The sequence below is a fragment of the Nerophis ophidion genome, linkage group LG10, assembly GCF_033978795.1.
Source record: "Nerophis ophidion isolate RoL-2023_Sa linkage group LG10, RoL_Noph_v1.0, whole genome shotgun sequence".
Lineage (NCBI taxonomy): Eukaryota > Metazoa > Chordata > Actinopteri > Syngnathiformes > Syngnathidae > Nerophis > Nerophis ophidion.
Window position 1 is genome coordinate 38,686,400 of NC_084620.1, and position 17,643 is coordinate 38,704,042.

Consider the following 17,643-nt stretch of genomic DNA (forward strand, 5'->3'; position numbering starts at 1 on the left):
TTGTTCAATGTCTCTATGATGTGATGTAAGGCAGGATTGATCCAAGCTCGATATAAATCATATGGTAACTCCCCCATATTGTAGTCTGCTTCCTTACTTGTGTCTTAGTATTATTACCCACTATCATTGACCTAATGTATCTTTCTTCAAGGAACGTTTTTACAGTGTTGTTCTATGGCAAGATGCGCTATCGTCTTGAAAAGTATGCAATCCTCCCCAAAGACGTTTTTCGATTGATGCAATAAGAAAGGTGTCCAAAACATCAATGTAAACTTGTCCATTTATTGAAGATGTAATCTCCCCAGTGTCATTACCTGACATGCAGCTCCTTATCATCAATGACTGTGGAAATGTTTTCTTCAGGCAGTCGTCTTTATAAATCTCATTGAGTCTAAAAACAAAGATGGTGAACTATATGCCTGGGCAAGGCGAAGCCTCAGGAAACTCTGGTGGATGTGCAAATCGGTCGTACGAACAGGATATATGGGTGAAAGACTAATCGAACTATCTAGTAGTCATCTGAAATCTATTTTAACTGTGAACCAGTGGACACTGGCATGGCATTTTTCTTAATCATTACCTAAATAACTAAACCAATACTGTGTCTTCACAAATTACCTGGTTTGACCAGGTCTTTGCGCGAGCAGGCTAGATTGAAGGTCTTTCCACTAAGACCTCAAAGCGGCCAAATTGTAACGGCGCAAATTCGAACCCGCTGTCCTCCTGCATCTGATTGTCACAGTTCCTCCTCTGGCTGCTCGCTCGGACATGCCCCCGCTCACGCTAAGCGCAGCACACCCACGCAGCGACAAGCCTGCACTCAATCACCAATCTGCACACCTGGTATTGATGAGGGCGGCCTGGATCGGCGCGGGAACTTAGTTACCTCTTTGTGTACCGTATGCCTGATGTTCGCTCACCGTTGTTGTGTTTCCCTCTGTGATTCAGACGTCCGTGTTGCTCTCCCGCAGAGTCTTCCCCCTTTGAAATCGTCTTTTGTTGCCCCCCTGTGTTTTCGGACTGCCTTCCTCGATTGCCGACCCACGCCTGAACACGTATCTGGCCTCTTCTCTCCTGCCCTAGATAATCATCTGCCTGTCCCTTGGACTGCCTTGTTCCTTCGCTCTCCACAACACTTGATAACACACACTTCAGTTAATCTACACACATAGTAACACACATGAGCACTGGGGGTTGACACACTCCATTTCTTTAGTTTATTTAGTAGTATTGTTTGGTAGTATTATATATGTACATTGACTTTATATATAATAAATAATACTTTACCTTCCTCTGGTGTCAGTCTGCCACCATCTCCCCTCTGCAAACCACAACACAAATCAATTGAAGTATGATTTGGTTGATATCAGCACTTCTTCAGTCATCAACAATTATATCATCTGAGAAATGGACATTGAAACGGTGTAGGTCTGACTTTGCAGGATATGTACAGCGAGCAGTGAACATAGAGAGATCAGAAAGCATAAGAACAAGTATATACATTTGATTATTTACAATCCGGGGAGGTGGGATGTGGTGGGTGGAGGGTGTTAGTCTAGGGTTGTAGTTGCCTGGAGGTGTTTTTTTTTAGTGCGGTTTTGAAGGAGGATAGAGATGCACTTTCTTTTACACCTGTTGGGAGTGCATTTCATATTGATGTGGCATAGAAGGAGAATGAGTATAGACCTTTGTTAGATCAGAATCTGGGTTTAACATGGTTTGTGGAGCTCCCCCTGGTGTTGTGGTTATGGTGGTCATTTATGTTATGGAAGTAGTTGGACATGTACTTCGGTATCAGGGAGGTGTAGCAAATTATATAGACTATGGCTCAGTTCAAGTTTTTTTACTCTGCCCTCCACCCTGAACCAGCCGACTTTGGAGAAGTGGGTAGGATTGAGGTGTGATCTGGGGTGGATGTTTAGAAGTAACCTGACTAGCTTGTTTGGAGTCTAGAATTGAGGGTTTTGGAGGTGCTGGGGTACCAGGAGGTGCAAGTGTAATCGAAAAAGGGGTTGAATGAGAGTTCCAGCTAGAATCTTCATGGTGCTTTTGTTGACCAGAGAGGAGATACTGTAGAGAAATCTCATTCGTTGGTTGACTTTTTTGATTACCTTGGTTGCCATTTTATCACAGGAAAGATTAGCCTCTAGAATGGAACCTAGGTAGGTGACCTCATCTTTCCTGGTGCTAACAATGTCACCCACTTTTATAGTGAAGTCTCTGACTTTCTTAAGGTTGATTTGGGACCCAAATAGGATGGATTCAGTTTTACCTAAGTGTATGGATGATTTATTGTCAGCGAGCCAGGTGCAAATTCTACAGAGTTTGGCACTGAGGATTTTTTTCCACCTTGTCACTGCAAACAGGAACAATTTACAGTCGCATGCTGCTGGCATGTCGTTTGCGTATTTTAGGAACAATAAAGGCCCTAATATACTGTCTTGGGGGACTCCACATCTTACTTAGAGGGGGTACAAGGTGCCGTTCACCTCTACCACTGGTTTCCTCCCCTCCACGTAAGATTGCATCCAGCTCGATGAGGTTTTATCAAATCCAATTGCTCTGAGCTTATCCAACAGTATAGCGTGGTTAACGGTGTCAAAGGCCTTCTGAATGTCCAGCATGATCAAGCTGCAGTATTTGCCCGCGTCCACCTCATGTTTGATGTGGTGGGTCAGGTAGAGAAGGCATGTGTTAGTAGAGTGGTTAGTTATGAAGCTGGATTGGAATTTGTTTTCTGAATTCTGTATTCATTCAATACATAGGATTTCAGCAGGATCTACCCCAGTCTGCTGATATGCTAGCAGAGTAGTAGATTAAAAAAAAAAAAAAGCTTTTATATTGATAAAGGACAACGTTTTATCAACAGATTGCAATAATGTAAATGTGTTTTAACTATTAAACGAACCAAAAATATGACTTATTTTATATTTGTGAAAACATTGGACACAGTGTGTTGTCAAGCTTATGAGATGTGATGCAAGTGTAAGCCGCTGTGACACTATTGTTCTTTTTCTTAATTTTTTTTATAAATGTCTAATGATAATGTAAATGAGGGATTTTTAATAACTGCTATGCTGAAATTATAACTAATATTGGTACTGTTGTTGATAATATTAATTTTTGTTTCACTACTTTTGGTTTGTTCTGTGTCGTGTTTGTGTCTCCTCTCAATTGCTCTGTTTATTGCAGTTCTGAGTGTTGCTGGGTCAGGTTTGGTTTTGGAATTGGATTGGATTCTTATGGTATTGCTGTGTAGTGGGTTTGTTGGATTGATAAAAAAATGAATAGAAAATAAAAAAATAGATTTTTTTTTAAATGAGATTCGATTCTGAATCGCACAACGTATTCGATTCGATTCGTCTTCGAATCGATTTTTTTCCCACACCCTTAGTGGCAAGGTACCTATCGACCTGTTCATAAACAATATTTTTCCATTACTTTCGAAATGGAACTGCAGACTAGTGACACGTTTAATCTGATGTAGGTCTTAGTTTTGGAAATTAAAATCAACACGGTATTTCTGTGATTTTATTCCAAAAAATTTAGTGATTTTTAACATTTTTCACTCACTTGATGTAAAAGTAAAACAGTTACTGTCAGAATGTTTATAATTTTTCCTTTTAGTGTTTCTTAGAGCCAGAAAGTTGCCATATGAAATGACTATACTATACTATATGCCTTTTTTTTCTCTAAAATTAAACAACTTAATGAACATCCTCCGAGTCTGGTGATTACATGTATTTCTTCAAGGGTTGTACGAGCCAAGGTTGCTACTGCCATCTAGTGGAAATCTGCAATACTACAAAGCTCACCAACATGAAACGTCGTTTGCCATACACGCTACTGATATTTCAGTGTGTCAATAGTGCTATTTTATTTAATATGGAGAATATTAAGAACTCTTATTGTGTAGTTTTTGTAGTAGTGTTGCTCTTACTATGAACGTCCCAGGAAGCGGAAGTAAAGTATTTTCACTTAGTGGGTGACTTGACTGTTGTGGTCGTCATGGGCAACAAATGCGCGACGAACCTTGACCATGTTGTTTTACTCTTTTATTGAAGTTTACTTTGTTTAAATTGACAGCCTCTCTTAAGAAATGGCGCCGAAGGCCGCTAAAAAGGACAAGGCGAAGAAACCTCCCGCCGCACAAGGTCCGGAAGCGCAGAGTTGGGAGAGTGGTCTTGCGAACGCACAGTTTGAAGAGGTGAGAATTAGCATCATTAATTAGCATCACGTATGCTAGCTGCGCTTTAATGGTCCGTTCAAAAGAATATCGATACTACTAACATTTGTGCTGATAGTATATGTTTCTGTCACATTGACTTTTATGTATTTTTTCCACATTGATTCAACGCACCAAATTTGGCAAATCATTAAAAATACTATTATTGTATCCATCCATCCATCCATCTTCTTCCGCTTATCCGAAGTCGGGTCGCAGGGGCGGCAGCCTAAGCAGGGAAGCCCAGACTTTCCCAGGTCAGCTGGGAGACATAGTCTTCCCAATGTGTCATGGGTTTTCCCTGTGGCCTCATACGTGTCGGACGTGTCCTAAACACCTCCCTCGGGAGGCGTCTGGTCGCATCCTGACCAGGTGCCCGAACCACCTCATATGGCTCCTCTCGATGTGGAGGACCAGCGGCTTTACTTTGAGCTCCTCCCGGATGGCAGAGCTTCTCACCCTGTCTCTAAGGGAGAGCTCTGCCACCCGGCGGAGGAAACTATTTTATCTAGCGGCCGATAAGTGCTTTAAAATGTAATATCAGAAATTATCGGCATCAGTATAAAAGTTATCGGTTTTAAAAAGTAAAATTTATGACTTTTGAAAACACCGCTATGTACACGTATGTAGGGAGAAGTACAGAGCGCCAATAAACCTTAAAGGCACTGCCTTTGCATGCCAGCCCAGTCATATAATATCTATGGCTTTTTACACACATAAGTGAATGCTATCTATAATTGGTCAACAGCCATACAGGTCACACTGAGGGTGGCCATATAAACAACTTTAAAACTGTTACAAATACGCGCCACACTGTGAACCCACACCAAACAAGAATAACAAACACATTTCGGGAGAACATCTGCACCGTAACACAACATCAACACAACAGAACAAATACTCAGAACCCCCTGCAGCACTAACTTTTCCGGGATGCTATAATATACATCACCCGCTACCCCCTACCCCCCACACCCCACTCAACCCCGCCCACCACAACTTCCTCATGCTCTCTGAGGGAGAGCATGTCCCAAATTCCAAGTTTCTGTTTTGAGGCATGTTAAAAAAAATAATGCAGTTTGTGACTTCAGTAATAAATATGGCAGTGCCATGTTGGCTTTTTTTTTTCCATAACTTGAGTTGATTTGTTTTGGAAAAGCTTGTTATATTGCTTAATGCATCCAGCGGGGCATCACAACAAAATTAGGCATAATAATGTATTAATTCCACGACTGTATATTTCGGTATTGGTTGATATCGGTATGGGTAATTAAGAGTTGGACAATATCGGAATATCGGATATCGGCAAAAGAGCCATTATCGGACATCTCTAGTTTTATCTGATCCTCATTGTATTTTCCAGGAGCAATGGCGAGCCTGTGTGTGTTTCATGGTTGGAAGAAGTCCACATGACGAGGACCTAATTCCCACTTTGCTTCGAGCTGTGCAGCCACCGCAACGCAAACTTTTTAGCGCACTGACATGGGAACACACAGCAGCAAAGGTGGTCCTGAATAATGTGGCTGTTTTATGATGGACAGTTTATGATGGTGATGATTTTTTTCTGTTTTTAAAAAAAAATACAGATTATAGAATATGGGAATCCTAAAGCTAAGAAACGTGAACATTTCCCTCAATTTTATGAGGTTAGTGTATAAAATTTATAAAAGCCAAGGGGTGTGTTCTAGCTTCAACGCCGTGTAACTTGTTCTGGCAGGTGACCGAGCGTGCAAAGGTGCTGCTCGACGCAAAAGAGGAGATTCCTACACAGCTTATGGCACAAATAGTCAAGTTTATGTTCCTGCAGATCAAAGAGAGTGACCATCAGAGGAGAAAAGCAAAACAAGTGAGTGGCAAGCTGTGATTGTGTTTGACCTTTTGTTGGTATTTGTTGATAATCAAGTGTGTTTCAATGTTGTATTTGTGCTTGAGGCGGACGAAACGGCTGTGACCACCAAGGATAAAGCAGGTCCCAAAGGAAAAGGCAAAGGCAAAGACAAAAAGCCAAAGGAGGAGCCACCCCCCACGTCCAAAACAAAGCTTAAACGGAGGGATGAAGTTGAGCCACCTAAGTACATAGGTACACAGTACTAGAGCCCGAGCGTTAGCACAGGTGTCAACTCAAGACATGAGGGCCAGATCATGGTCCACCACATTGTTTTAAGTGGCCCACAAAAACTTGGAAATAAAATGCGTCAGTTAAGTATTTTATCGTGTACTAAGTGTCAACTCAAGACATGAAGGCCAGATCATGGTGCACCACATTGTTTTAAGTGGCCCACAAAAACTTGAAAATAAAATGCGTCAGTTAAGTATTTTATCGTGTACTAATTGCTGGTAGTATGTCAGACCCGTTTCCAGCGAGGGCTGGACTTCGCCAGGACTGCCCTTTGTCACCGATTCTATTCATAACTTTTAGGGACAATTTGTAGGCGCAGTCAGGGCGTTGAGGGAATTAGGTCCCTACTTTTTGCAGATGATGTGGTCCTGATGGCTTTATCTGACCAGGATCTTCAGCTTTCAGGGGATCTGTTCGCAGCCGAGTGTGAAGCGATTGAAAATAAGCACTTTTAAATCGTAGTGCCATTTCCGGATTGGGGACGAGATCTTTCCCCAAGTGGAAGAGTTCAAGTTTGTCAAGGTGTAGTTCACGAGTGAGGGAAGAGTGGATTGTGTGATTGACAGGCGGATCGATTCGGCGTCTACAGTGCATCTATCTGTTGTGTTGGAGAAAGAGCTGAGCCGGAAGGCAAAGCTCTCAATTTACCGGTTGATCTACGTTCTCATCCTCACCTATTGTCATTAGCTTTGGGGTTGTGACCAAAAGGATAAATCACGGGTACAAGCAGCCAAAATTATTTTCCTCCGCCGGGTAGCAGAGCTCTCCTTTAGAGACAATGTGAGAAACTCTGTCATCCAGGAGAAGCTCAGAGTAAAGCTGCTGCCCCTCCATGTCGAGTGGAGCCAGATGATGCTGTTCAGGCATCTGGTCAGAATGCCCCCCTGGGGAAGTGTTTAGGGCATGTCTGACCGGTAGGAGCCACAGGGCAGACCCAGGACACGTCTCACAGCTGGCATGGGAACGCCTTGGAATCGCACAGGAGTAGCTGAAGGAAGCGGCTGGGGAGAGGAAAGTCTGGGCTTCTCTGCTTAGGCTGCTGCCCCCGCGACCCGTCTTTGGATAAGTGGAAGAAGATGGATGGATTTTTCATATTTAATGTTTTTTTTTCTTTCAATTTTGACAGAAAAAAAATGCATGCACTGCACATATTTTATTATATTTTTCAAAGGTTTTTGTTCAAATAGAAATAAAACAAACAATTTCAAAGCAAGTTATCCATCAAATTGTACATAAAGAAACATGATAATCAAATACAAAGCAGTTGTGTAATAATATCATGAGGCAACTACACATTTATAGTCATATACATTCACAGTTACACGCAGCTCTGTGTGGGCAACCATTACTGTGAAGTGGCCCTCAATGAAAACGAGTTGGACAATCCTGCCCTTTTGTCTGAGCAAGGAAAAAAATGAATTTAACAGTAAAAACTTCTCAAATAATTCTTGACGTACTTTGGTGCATGTTTTTTATGTTTTGCGTAAAGACGACGAGCCAGTTGACGGCCCTCAACACTACATCCTGCTGCTTGGCTTTCACCAGCCTCAATTGATCGGGGCGCTTGATGCTGCGGGCGTGCGCGTGTCCAATGTCATCAGTTTGAGTTCCCCGCCCCCACCGCAGCAGCCGGCGGGGTATGAGGAAGAGGATGAGGAAGAGATCTCTGAGGCCGATGCCAAACGTGAGCGAGCATCTTTGATAATTACTTTTAATGTCAAAGGTCAAATGTTTGCTATCTTCAATCAGTTGAGGACACTGCTGCTAAAGAGAAGTGGGATGCTCAGGCCAAGGTGCTTGACCACTTCTGGTCTGGTTTGAGACAAGTGTTAGACAATGCCGCAGGCAACTCTCAACTGCACAACGTGGCTCAGCTGGAGTATACGGTCCCGGATGTCCTGATAACATTTGATCCGGAGGATCCCGAGGCTGTGGTATGTGTTTGTTGATTACTTCCCATGTCTCTCTTTTTCACTCACATCTGCCAGGCACTTGCAGATGGGCACGGCGACACAAATGTTTGAGGGCGTGGCCAACCTAATCTACGACTGTCTGGACTGGCGCAGGCAGCACCAGCACTACATAGACACCACCCACTTCTTAGCTGTGCCCACTGTAGTCACGGTGGACCGCTCTCTACCTCCAGAGGTATGCACATATGCGCACACAAACCTTAATTAGCCCGAGAACAGAGCTATGGGTTGTGTTTAAATTTTGTGGACTCACAAGTTGCATTCTGAGTGCATTCCAACTAGAAGTACAGCAAAATGTACTAACCCTAAACCACTGTCAGTACCTAGATGTTGTACTAAACTCCTCAAATGGTGGGTGTGCAACGGAGGAGCCTAACCACCCTCAGTCATCATCATCTCATAAAGAGAGGGACTAATTAGAGTGGTTGCGTTTTACAATTAAAAAAGAGAGACGTGAAAGCGGAAAAATATTTCGATTATCAGTGTGCAATGACACAAATAAATTTGAGAGCGTACACTGTCAATATCAGTGCCTTCAGAAACTTATGTAATACAGAATACATATAGTAATTTATATCAGTGCAGAAGTGCGCAAATTGAAGCACTTAGACCCAGACATATTTTTCCTATGTTTGGTGCTGAGAACCTATTATATGTTTTTGAGCCTATGTTTGAAAAGACACATTATTGTTGCTTAGAACATAACCAAAACGTCACTTTAGCATTACATGGGACCTTTAGGCTTCCGTGAACAGCTTTTAATTGTGTGTTTTCCTGCCAGCCACCACCAACTCTATCGCCACAGTCCAAGAAATCCGGGCGCCCTCCTCCACCAAGTATGAACCTTCTACTTTACTTTCTGTTTCATTACAGTCCAGTCCATTCTGTTTGTTGCTTCTGTGCACAGAGAAGGCGGCATTGTCTCTCACCACTGATGTGGACATGCATCACTACAGCAGCCTCCTCGACCACGTGCCAGCTGAGGCCTGCTCGGTGCCGCTGATCTTGCACTGTATGCTGGAGCAGGTTTGTTCTTCTTGACAGGATCATGTTGTCCCCAATAATATTAATCTCCCACTATTCGTTTGTGTGTACAGGTTGTGTTGACGAGTGAGCAGTTCCTTCAGCCACTCGTGTCTGATGAATCAGGGCCTCAGAATGTCCCCCCTCTGGACCATGAGCTAGTTGGTCAAATGCTCAACACAATCTTGCCTCGGGTCCACGCAGATGAAGAGAGGAAACACTTGCTGCAAAGTTTGTTGACCACAGTAAACAGAGAAGAGGACAAGGAGGTACAAAATATAAAATAATCATTAATTGCAGTTTATTACGCTGGGCACTGGTTATTTAGAGGTGCACATGTGGAAATGTTCAAGTTTTTCTTTGTTAGATCATTAAGGAGAAGTTTGACAAAGAAGAGACTCCCAAGAAGCCTGAGCAACCTGTGATCATTAGACACCATGATGAAAGAGCACTGCGCCTATTTGGTGTAAATGTAAGTAGCATTTTTGTTACTCAAAAAGGTTAATTATTCATTTTTATTCATACACTTTTCAAATTTTCTTGTAATCAGACAAAATTTTTGGTATATTAGATGGATTTTTTACCGGACTTGTTTCGACTGTCATCTGCAGTCTTCTTCGAAAGGGTCACCTGACCACTGCCGCCTATGAGCTGTTTTGTTGCCTATCAGCTGTTCTTATAAGTGTGGCCAACCAGGCAGACCTGTCAAGTCTACACCGCCGCTTGATGGTTAATAGAGGAGGGAGTCCCAGGTATGCGAATGCATGAATGCTCCCTCACCCCGATGGATGGTTTCTTTGGGCCGCTTCGTTAGTTCGATCGCCTCCTTAATTCAACTAGTAAAAACAAAGAAAAAGAGAACTAAGAAAAACCTGAAATAAAGAACAAACAGCTGATAACCTTACCATACATTAGGGGAAAAACTGAACCAATACAGCGAGTCATGAATAAACACAAAATAAACAACAGTTAAACCTCACACAAAAACAAGACAGTTACTTGTACATCCAAAAGACAAAATAGACCAAGTAGACTTGACAGGTCTGCCTGGTTGGCCACGCCTAGTGATAGGCTGTGGTCAGGTGACCCTCCTGAAGAAGACAGCAGATGACAGTCGAAACATGTCAGGCAAAAATTCCATCTAATATACCAAAAATATTGTCTGATGACAAGAACATTTGAAAAGCATTTTTGTTGTATCACTTATGTCACCATTAAAACTAAATTAAGTCCTTGTCCTTCCAGGGGGTTCAGGGTTTCGATCCCCCCCAGGTGGAGGCATCCATGATGAGGTGGTCACCAGTATGGAATCTAATCGATTCTGTGGCTCATAGACAAAAAAGCTCTTGCTGGAGGGCCATTAAGCAACAACTCCAGCACCAATGCACTGATGGTATAAGAAATACAGAAGAACCTTTTTTTCTCTCTTAGTTTAAAAATTATGTTTCACCATAACCATGCTCCGCAGAGGAAGTGTCATGGCCACAAGTGGAGCGCTTTTTTCACCAGAGTGTGTTTGAGAGCATGTGGCTGACTGGGCTGGATGAAAATGGTGTCCTGAGAAAAGATTCTGGAGCTCTGAGCATGTTGGACACAGTACAAAACCACCCCCTAAACCCATGGGACAACCCGCTGTCTTTTGCCAAGAAAACTCTGCGCAAAAAATGTGAGTTGGGGCTTGCGGTAATTAATTCATTGACATACATTTACACAAGTAGTTGAAGGCTGAAATTATTTATTCTCTGTTGTAGGTCCAAAGTTTGTACACGAAGACTGTGCTACCACAAAGGTGTTTATATTGTATTTTTTTTATCTCTCTACAGTAGTGGTTTTCAAACTTTTTTCACCAAGTACCACCTCAGAAAAACCTGTCTCTCCAAGTACAACCCTAATGACCAACATTACAATACAGTAGCATAGTAGGTCCAAGTAATCATTTAAAAAACAAGACAAAGCTTTTTTGCTCTAGTATATTTAATATTTTGGGCTACTATAACATTACACACAGTTGAAATAGTAACACTGTGTTTTAAAATACAGAAATAAAAAACTGTCGTTTAATCGGGATTCTTTGTCATACCGCAAGATAAAGCCCACGTACAACAAGTGGTACACGTACTACAGTTTGAGAATTGCCGCTCTACAGCAGGCCTACTCAACTGGCGGCCCACAGGCCACGTTCAGCCCGCTAAAGCTTTTCATTTGGTCTGCCCAAATAGGCTTCATTTGACCCCTCGAGGGTTGCTCGTGTATGCAGTACTACAACCATCCCGCAAGAGGAAACAGCGAGGCATATGTGTGACAATGAAGCAGCAGTGAGGTGAAAAAATAGACAGAGAAAAAAAATCAAAATTTAAATCACTAATATCTAAAATATTGTGCGTTAAGATATTTAGTTTGTTTTGTATTCAAATTGCTGACTTTGTGATGTCTTCTGTATTGGTGGTCGTAACTCTGTGGCTATCGAAGTTCGTTTAATACATATAGCACTAAATTTGACCAATAATGCTACCCCTTAGATTTAATTGTGTTGAGCCACATTCATTGTGTGTAATATTTGCTGTGGATTTTGTTTAATTTCTATCTGCGTAAACTTCTGTAGTTTATTTTGTGAATGTATGTATTTAAAATACACAATGAATGGTATAGTCTTATGTTTTTTGCATGTTTATATTTTAAGTCATATAAATCGAATTGAAGGAAGAAGTGTAGAAAAGTAATAAAAGGAAGGAAAATAAATAAGAAGGAACATCAATCTTCAACAAAACTTCAGGAGCTTTTGTTTCTTTATGCTGTTAAATATCTGTCGAGCTGCACATGTTGGATTCGAGTAGTGTAGGCAAAATAAAGAATTTATTGACAGTGCTGTGTGAAAGCCGATGTGTTTATTCAGGAAAGGAATTAAAAACCTGCAGAGGAACTTTCTGAGGAAAAATCCCCATTTTGATTTGGAGCCTTTGGGCTCTTGAAACTGTGGCTCTCTTCGTGATGTAGTTGAGTAGCCACGATCTACAGTCACCATGCAACAATTACATTAGGTACACCTCCACATTCTGATGAAATCCAATTCTGCCTTAGAAAGAAAACACATGTGCATTTGAAGTGCACACCTCTGCCAAGACAAAATACTAAGGAAAAGCCTTGCATATAAAATACTTGAATATTGTAATGCTCCCTTACGGGCTGCAGGGTGGCAGTAGTTTACATTTCAGAATGATTAATAAATGCGGTACAGCTAAAGGAGAACAGCATTTAAAACAAAAATGGACCTTGAAAGATTGAAGGAGCAGTATAACGTTTAATGGTTTATTCATCGGTTATTGCACAAAACTGTGCTTATTTAAAGGCCTACTGAAATGAGATTTTCTAATTTAAACGGGGATAGCAGGTCCATTCTATGTGTCATACTTGATCATTTCGCAATATTGCCATATTTTTGCTGAAAGGATTGATTAGAGAACATCGACGATAAAGTTCGCAACTTTTGGTCGCTAATAAAAAAGCCTTGCCTGTACCGGAAGTAGCGGACGATGTGCGCGAGCAGTCATGGGTTGTAGGGCTCCTCACATCCTTACATTGTTTATAATCATAGCCACCAGCAGCAAGAGCGATTCGGACCGAGAAAACTACAATTTCCCTATTAATTTGAGCGAGGATGAAAGATTTGTGGATGAGGAAAGTTAAAGTAAAGCACTAGAAAAAAAAAAAAGGCGACGCAGTGGGAGCGATTCAGATGTTAGACACTATTACTAGGATAATTCTGGAAAATCCCTTATCTACTTATTGTGTTGCTAGTGTTTTAGTGAGATTATAAAGTCATACCTGAAAATCGGAGGGCTGCGGTGACCGCCAGTGTCTCTGAGGGAAGCCATATGGAGGAGCCAAGAAAGTCACAGCTGCCTTTTTGACAGCTGCTGCAGGAGGACACAAACTCCGCTCAAGTCTCTGGTAAGAGCCGACTTAATATCACAATTTTCTCATCCAAAAACTTGCTGGTTGACATGTGGTAGAGAAACATGTTTGCTTGACCGCTCTGTTCCATATTAAAGCTTCACAACAAACAAACAAACACCAGCTGTGTTTTGGTTGCTAAAGGCAGCTGCAATCCACCGCTTTCCACCAACAGCATTCTTCTTTATAGTCTCCATTATTAATTGAACAAATTGCAAAAGATTCAGCAACACAGATGTCCAAAATACTGTGTAATTATGCGATTAAAGCAGACAACTTTTAGCCGTGAGTGGTGCTGGGCTAAAATGTCTGCTCCAACCAATAATGTCACAAGCACGCGTCAACATAAGCGTCATTATTCTGTGATGTTTTCAACAGGATACCTCACGGGAAATTTAAAATTGCAATTTAGTAAACTAAACCGGCCGTATTAGCATGTGTTGCAATGTTAAGATTTCATCATTGATGTATAAACTATCAGACTGCGTGATCGGTAGTAGTGGGTTTCAGTAGGCCTTTAATTGTGGTTGTAGTTGTCATTGGTGTAGAACTATGCTGCACAGTACTGAGTTATTGACAGTGGCTGTTGTAAATGTTTTGATAAAGCCGTTAGACTTGAGCAGATGTTCCCAATGAACTGACTTTTTGAATGTTTTGTTACCCTCCATTAGGTCAGCGAGCAACGAGAAAGTCAGCTGTCCCTAGCAGATATTCAGAGTTGTCGACTAAGGTCTCTCTTGGACTGGCACTATGTGGAACACTACGACGCTGCCATCTTACCACAGGTAAGGTCTTCATGAAATGTTTTTGTTCTCAACATTGTTTTTACTCTAAATTGGGTGGCGTCTAATGCAACTGTAAATGATATTGTTCCACCATAGGTTCTTCAGTCAGCTGCTCAACGATATCGCTGTGTGGACACACTCAAAGGAAGTCATAATAATGTCATGTACATCTTCTGCCACAATCCGATAAGTCCTAATCGCATGTGCACAGAATTCTGGAATGTAGACCTGCACACGGACGTCAAGTTCAGGTAAACGGCACACATTTTGAGTACTTGCAAAATTGTGTCAAAGTTGGCAGATCTGTTTAAATCTTGCAGTATTTAAAAGCTGCTATTACACTACTGTTTAACAGGATATACTTGGAGCATGTAGCAAACACCATCACAGAGTGGACTGAGAAAGAGGATCTGAAGAGACATCGGGTGAAGATCAACAGAGTTAGCACTACAGAGAGTTCAGAAAGTATAACTTCCTGTCAACATGTTTATCATTCATTATTATTAGTATTAATATTCATATATTGAGATGAATATTATTCAGCACAATCTTAATCACATGTTCTTGTTCTTGTGCTTCACAACACTGTAGGCTCAGCAGAAGATGAAGCGGAATCTAAGGAGACGTTCATCACAAAAGACTCCATCAAAGTTTGTCAATAAAGCACTTGGACTACACAAAAGATAATGACGGATAATAAGAAACATTTACAGGCTTCCTTGTTGGAGGAGGAAAAGCAAAAGGAAGAGGAACCCAAGAAAGGTAAGAAGCCAGGAAAAGCAGCGCCAGCCAAGGGCAAGAAGCAGACGGATGAAGCGAAGTCTAAAGATTCCAAGAAAAGTGATAAATCTGCCGCGACTGCTAAGAAAAGCAAAGCCGAAAAGGACAGTATCTCATCCTTGACTTCAGACCTGTCCTTTTCCAGTAGACCTGATCTCAAAGACGAGCCCAGCACTGTAAGAGCGCAGACAAGCAGATACACACCTGTACTAAAAGCTGCTAAAGATAGTCTGAGAGCACTATGAACTCTGCATCTGCATAAACTATACCTGTTAATACAGTATTTAGAAACAATTAAAGGTTCAACCTATCATCTAAACATGCCTGTGTGGTACTTATAGGGATTCACAGGCTTCCATATGGATGGGATGTTGATCCATTTGTTGGGTCAACTCCAGTACCTCTTTCCATCAGATGGGGGTCACATCACCGTGGAGACCATCAACTACGTGGAAGGTAAAGTGAGCATTCACACATTCCATTTTTAGAATTTTTCCGGCATATGTTGTGATTTGATGTCTGTACTGGTGCAAAAAAATATATAACTCCAGGTTCTAGCATGCTGAAAGTGGCTGTGAGGAAGGATGATCATCATTTCTACACACATATCAGCCATGTTGTCCAAACAGCCAAAAGTGAAGTCAAAGGTAAACAGACTGATCCACCTAAACACTGTTCAGAGAGAAATTGGAGCACACCCTAATGATCGTGAAGTAATGCTCATGACAAACAGACGCCACACCAACAGAACATCCTGTGAAGATGACCGCAGTGAAGTGGCGGTCCTTCTCGGCCTTGCTGGATAATGGTGTCCATCTCTCCTATAGTTTCTATGGGCCAACGGGAGAATACAAAGGTGTGAGCTCTTGCAATGAACATTTTGATATTTTTAATATAAGATACCTGCTGATACTAAGTTAACCTCTAAACTGGATCAATAAATCAAAAGCTTTAGTGATGTGTTGTAAAATTCCACTTACTGCCACTAGAAGGCACACATGTATTGTCTATCTCAGCTGTGGTCTATCTGTAGCCAGTCATTACTATAGTCTACCACCATTATAGTCTTAAATTTCCTTGTTTCTTTTTGTTTTTTTGTTAGAGAGTCACAAGGAAACTGAAATAGAGCCACAAAAGGCCATGGAACCAGTGGAAGATCTGAATCCATCTGTGGAAGAAACTCCAAACATTGACAACGACCCTTCAGAGGTGCAGTTTGACACAAATAGAAATATCAATATTTGCTGTGATTGTGTCAGTTTCATGTTTCGTTTGAAGGTGTGTGAAGGCCAATCACAAGAGTCGTTAATTGCATTCAAGAGCCTCAACTTGTCCCTCCCTTGCGGCCTGCTGTTGCAGTTTCTGCGTGATGAAGGTGAACTACTCCCACAAGGCTTGTGTGCAGAAAATGGCCTGCATGCTTACATCAAAATGTGTGTGTCATCAGAGGACCCGAGTATGCTTGTGCGACTGAGTTTTCACACCCCGGGCCATCAGGACCCCTCCCTTGCCAAAGAGGCGTCTCGCATTGTTACCAGCCATGGAGCCGTGATCCGATACATGAAGGACGGCTCCTCAGAGGTAAAAATACTTGCAGTCTTAATTTTGGTGACTAATTATTTTTGTCATAGTTTTTGAACTACCTTTTTCCCCTTTATATAAAGTGAGATGACAATTGAAAATGAAATCCAACTTTAATATCTAATTTGGTTTGGTAGACGGTAGGGACAAGTTAAGATTTATTCAATCACAGCTATTTTAGCTAGTTTAGTGAATCATGAAAAGGCCTGGAAAGGTAAACAAAAGGGGCAGAAGACTGCAAGATATTACAAAACAACGGCGAAAAATGTAGCATGCATTCCAGTCCAAGGGAGCAGAGTCAAATGCACAGGTTTGCAGTGATCACTTAGTTAAATGTTTGTTTGACATACTTTTAACAGTTATTTCACATTAAAGTATCTAAATATTATTTGTGTTTCTTAAAACATATTTTTGCTTCGAGTGTTTTAAAAATCACCAAATCAAGTCTGGATGAAAGAAAGCAAACGTGAGTGAAACTTCAGAGTTTAGCTTTTACCAAAGCCAGCGTTCATAAATGAAGCACATACACACGGTTGACATCCAAAGTTGTATTTTTATAAAGATGAGAAAAACATGTACTCGTAAACTGCGCGTGCAACAGCAACAAACATGGAATTCAGCTTTACAGGAGCAAATATGATGCATTTTTATCCGGAATAATCTTGATACTAATTTCCTTGAATCAGCAACACACAAAGTAGTTGTACACCTTCATGCTTTTCCAAGCTTTCATCTATTTTTTCATGTAGAATGATGTCTGGAGCACAATATACTTCAACATGTCTAGGAACGCTACTGACGGATCATTTTTGATACCACTCAACACATTTTTTTTTTATAAAGTATAGGGATCTATTCCACTGCATAGGTAGATTTTTTTGCTCCTATCTACTTTTTGCAGGATGACCCTGAAAGGGATAAGTTGTAGGAAATGGATGGATGGATATAGGTTTCCTGCGTACTTAGATAGTTTGTGTGCTGCTTGCTGTACAGCAGCCTTCTTGACTTGGTTGACCACCACTGTTTTTCACTTTCGGGAAGAAGTCCCGTCACGGAATACTATCAATACTCTTGCACTTTCCCCCATTAGCTTAGGCTCGCCGTAGACACGCAGCTCCCCTTGTAACATAAGTTATCGGCTGCAAAATGTCTACGCCTAGCAGAAAGGGAAGAGTAGATGGACACATTTCACGTTTGATGTAACTG

General features: G+C 41.5%; 1 protein-coding gene across 4 annotated transcripts in view; it reads left to right on the forward strand.

Annotated features, from left to right (window-relative positions):
• Positions 1 to 3,953: 3,953 nt before the first annotated feature.
• Positions 3,954 to 17,643, forward strand: part of spag17 (sperm associated antigen 17) — a 42,205-nt gene continuing 28,515 nt past the window's right edge. The window contains exons 1-26 of one of the 4 annotated variants that reach the window (XM_061913708.1): positions 3,954 to 4,207; positions 5,589 to 5,729; positions 5,812 to 5,871; positions 5,943 to 6,071; positions 6,158 to 6,305; positions 7,834 to 8,028; positions 8,094 to 8,278; positions 8,343 to 8,492; positions 9,099 to 9,153; positions 9,225 to 9,343; positions 9,415 to 9,609; positions 9,708 to 9,812; positions 10,586 to 10,733; positions 10,809 to 11,006; positions 11,092 to 11,129; positions 13,963 to 14,076; positions 14,173 to 14,327; positions 14,432 to 14,541; positions 14,668 to 14,726; positions 14,790 to 15,032; positions 15,198 to 15,312; positions 15,408 to 15,503; positions 15,590 to 15,712; positions 15,959 to 16,065; positions 16,135 to 16,231; positions 16,304 to 16,437. In XM_061913708.1, the coding sequence (XP_061769692.1) occupies positions 4,100 to 4,207; positions 5,589 to 5,729; positions 5,812 to 5,871; positions 5,943 to 6,071; positions 6,158 to 6,305; positions 7,834 to 8,028; positions 8,094 to 8,278; positions 8,343 to 8,492; positions 9,099 to 9,153; positions 9,225 to 9,343; positions 9,415 to 9,609; positions 9,708 to 9,812; positions 10,586 to 10,733; positions 10,809 to 11,006; positions 11,092 to 11,129; positions 13,963 to 14,076; positions 14,173 to 14,327; positions 14,432 to 14,541; positions 14,668 to 14,726; positions 14,790 to 15,032; positions 15,198 to 15,312; positions 15,408 to 15,503; positions 15,590 to 15,712; positions 15,959 to 16,065; positions 16,135 to 16,231; positions 16,304 to 16,437 (3,327 nt within the window). In that variant the 5' untranslated portion in view covers positions 3,954 to 4,099. The remainder of the gene's footprint in view (positions 4,208 to 5,588; positions 5,730 to 5,811; positions 5,872 to 5,942; positions 6,072 to 6,157; positions 6,306 to 7,833; positions 8,029 to 8,093; positions 8,279 to 8,342; positions 8,493 to 9,098; positions 9,154 to 9,224; positions 9,344 to 9,414; positions 9,610 to 9,707; positions 9,813 to 10,585; positions 10,734 to 10,808; positions 11,007 to 11,091; positions 11,130 to 13,962; positions 14,077 to 14,172; positions 14,328 to 14,431; positions 14,542 to 14,667; positions 14,727 to 14,789; positions 15,033 to 15,197; positions 15,313 to 15,407; positions 15,504 to 15,589; positions 15,713 to 15,958; positions 16,066 to 16,134; positions 16,232 to 16,303; positions 16,438 to 17,643) is intronic. The other 3 variants (XM_061913707.1, XM_061913705.1, XM_061913706.1) reach the window with 3 other exon arrangements.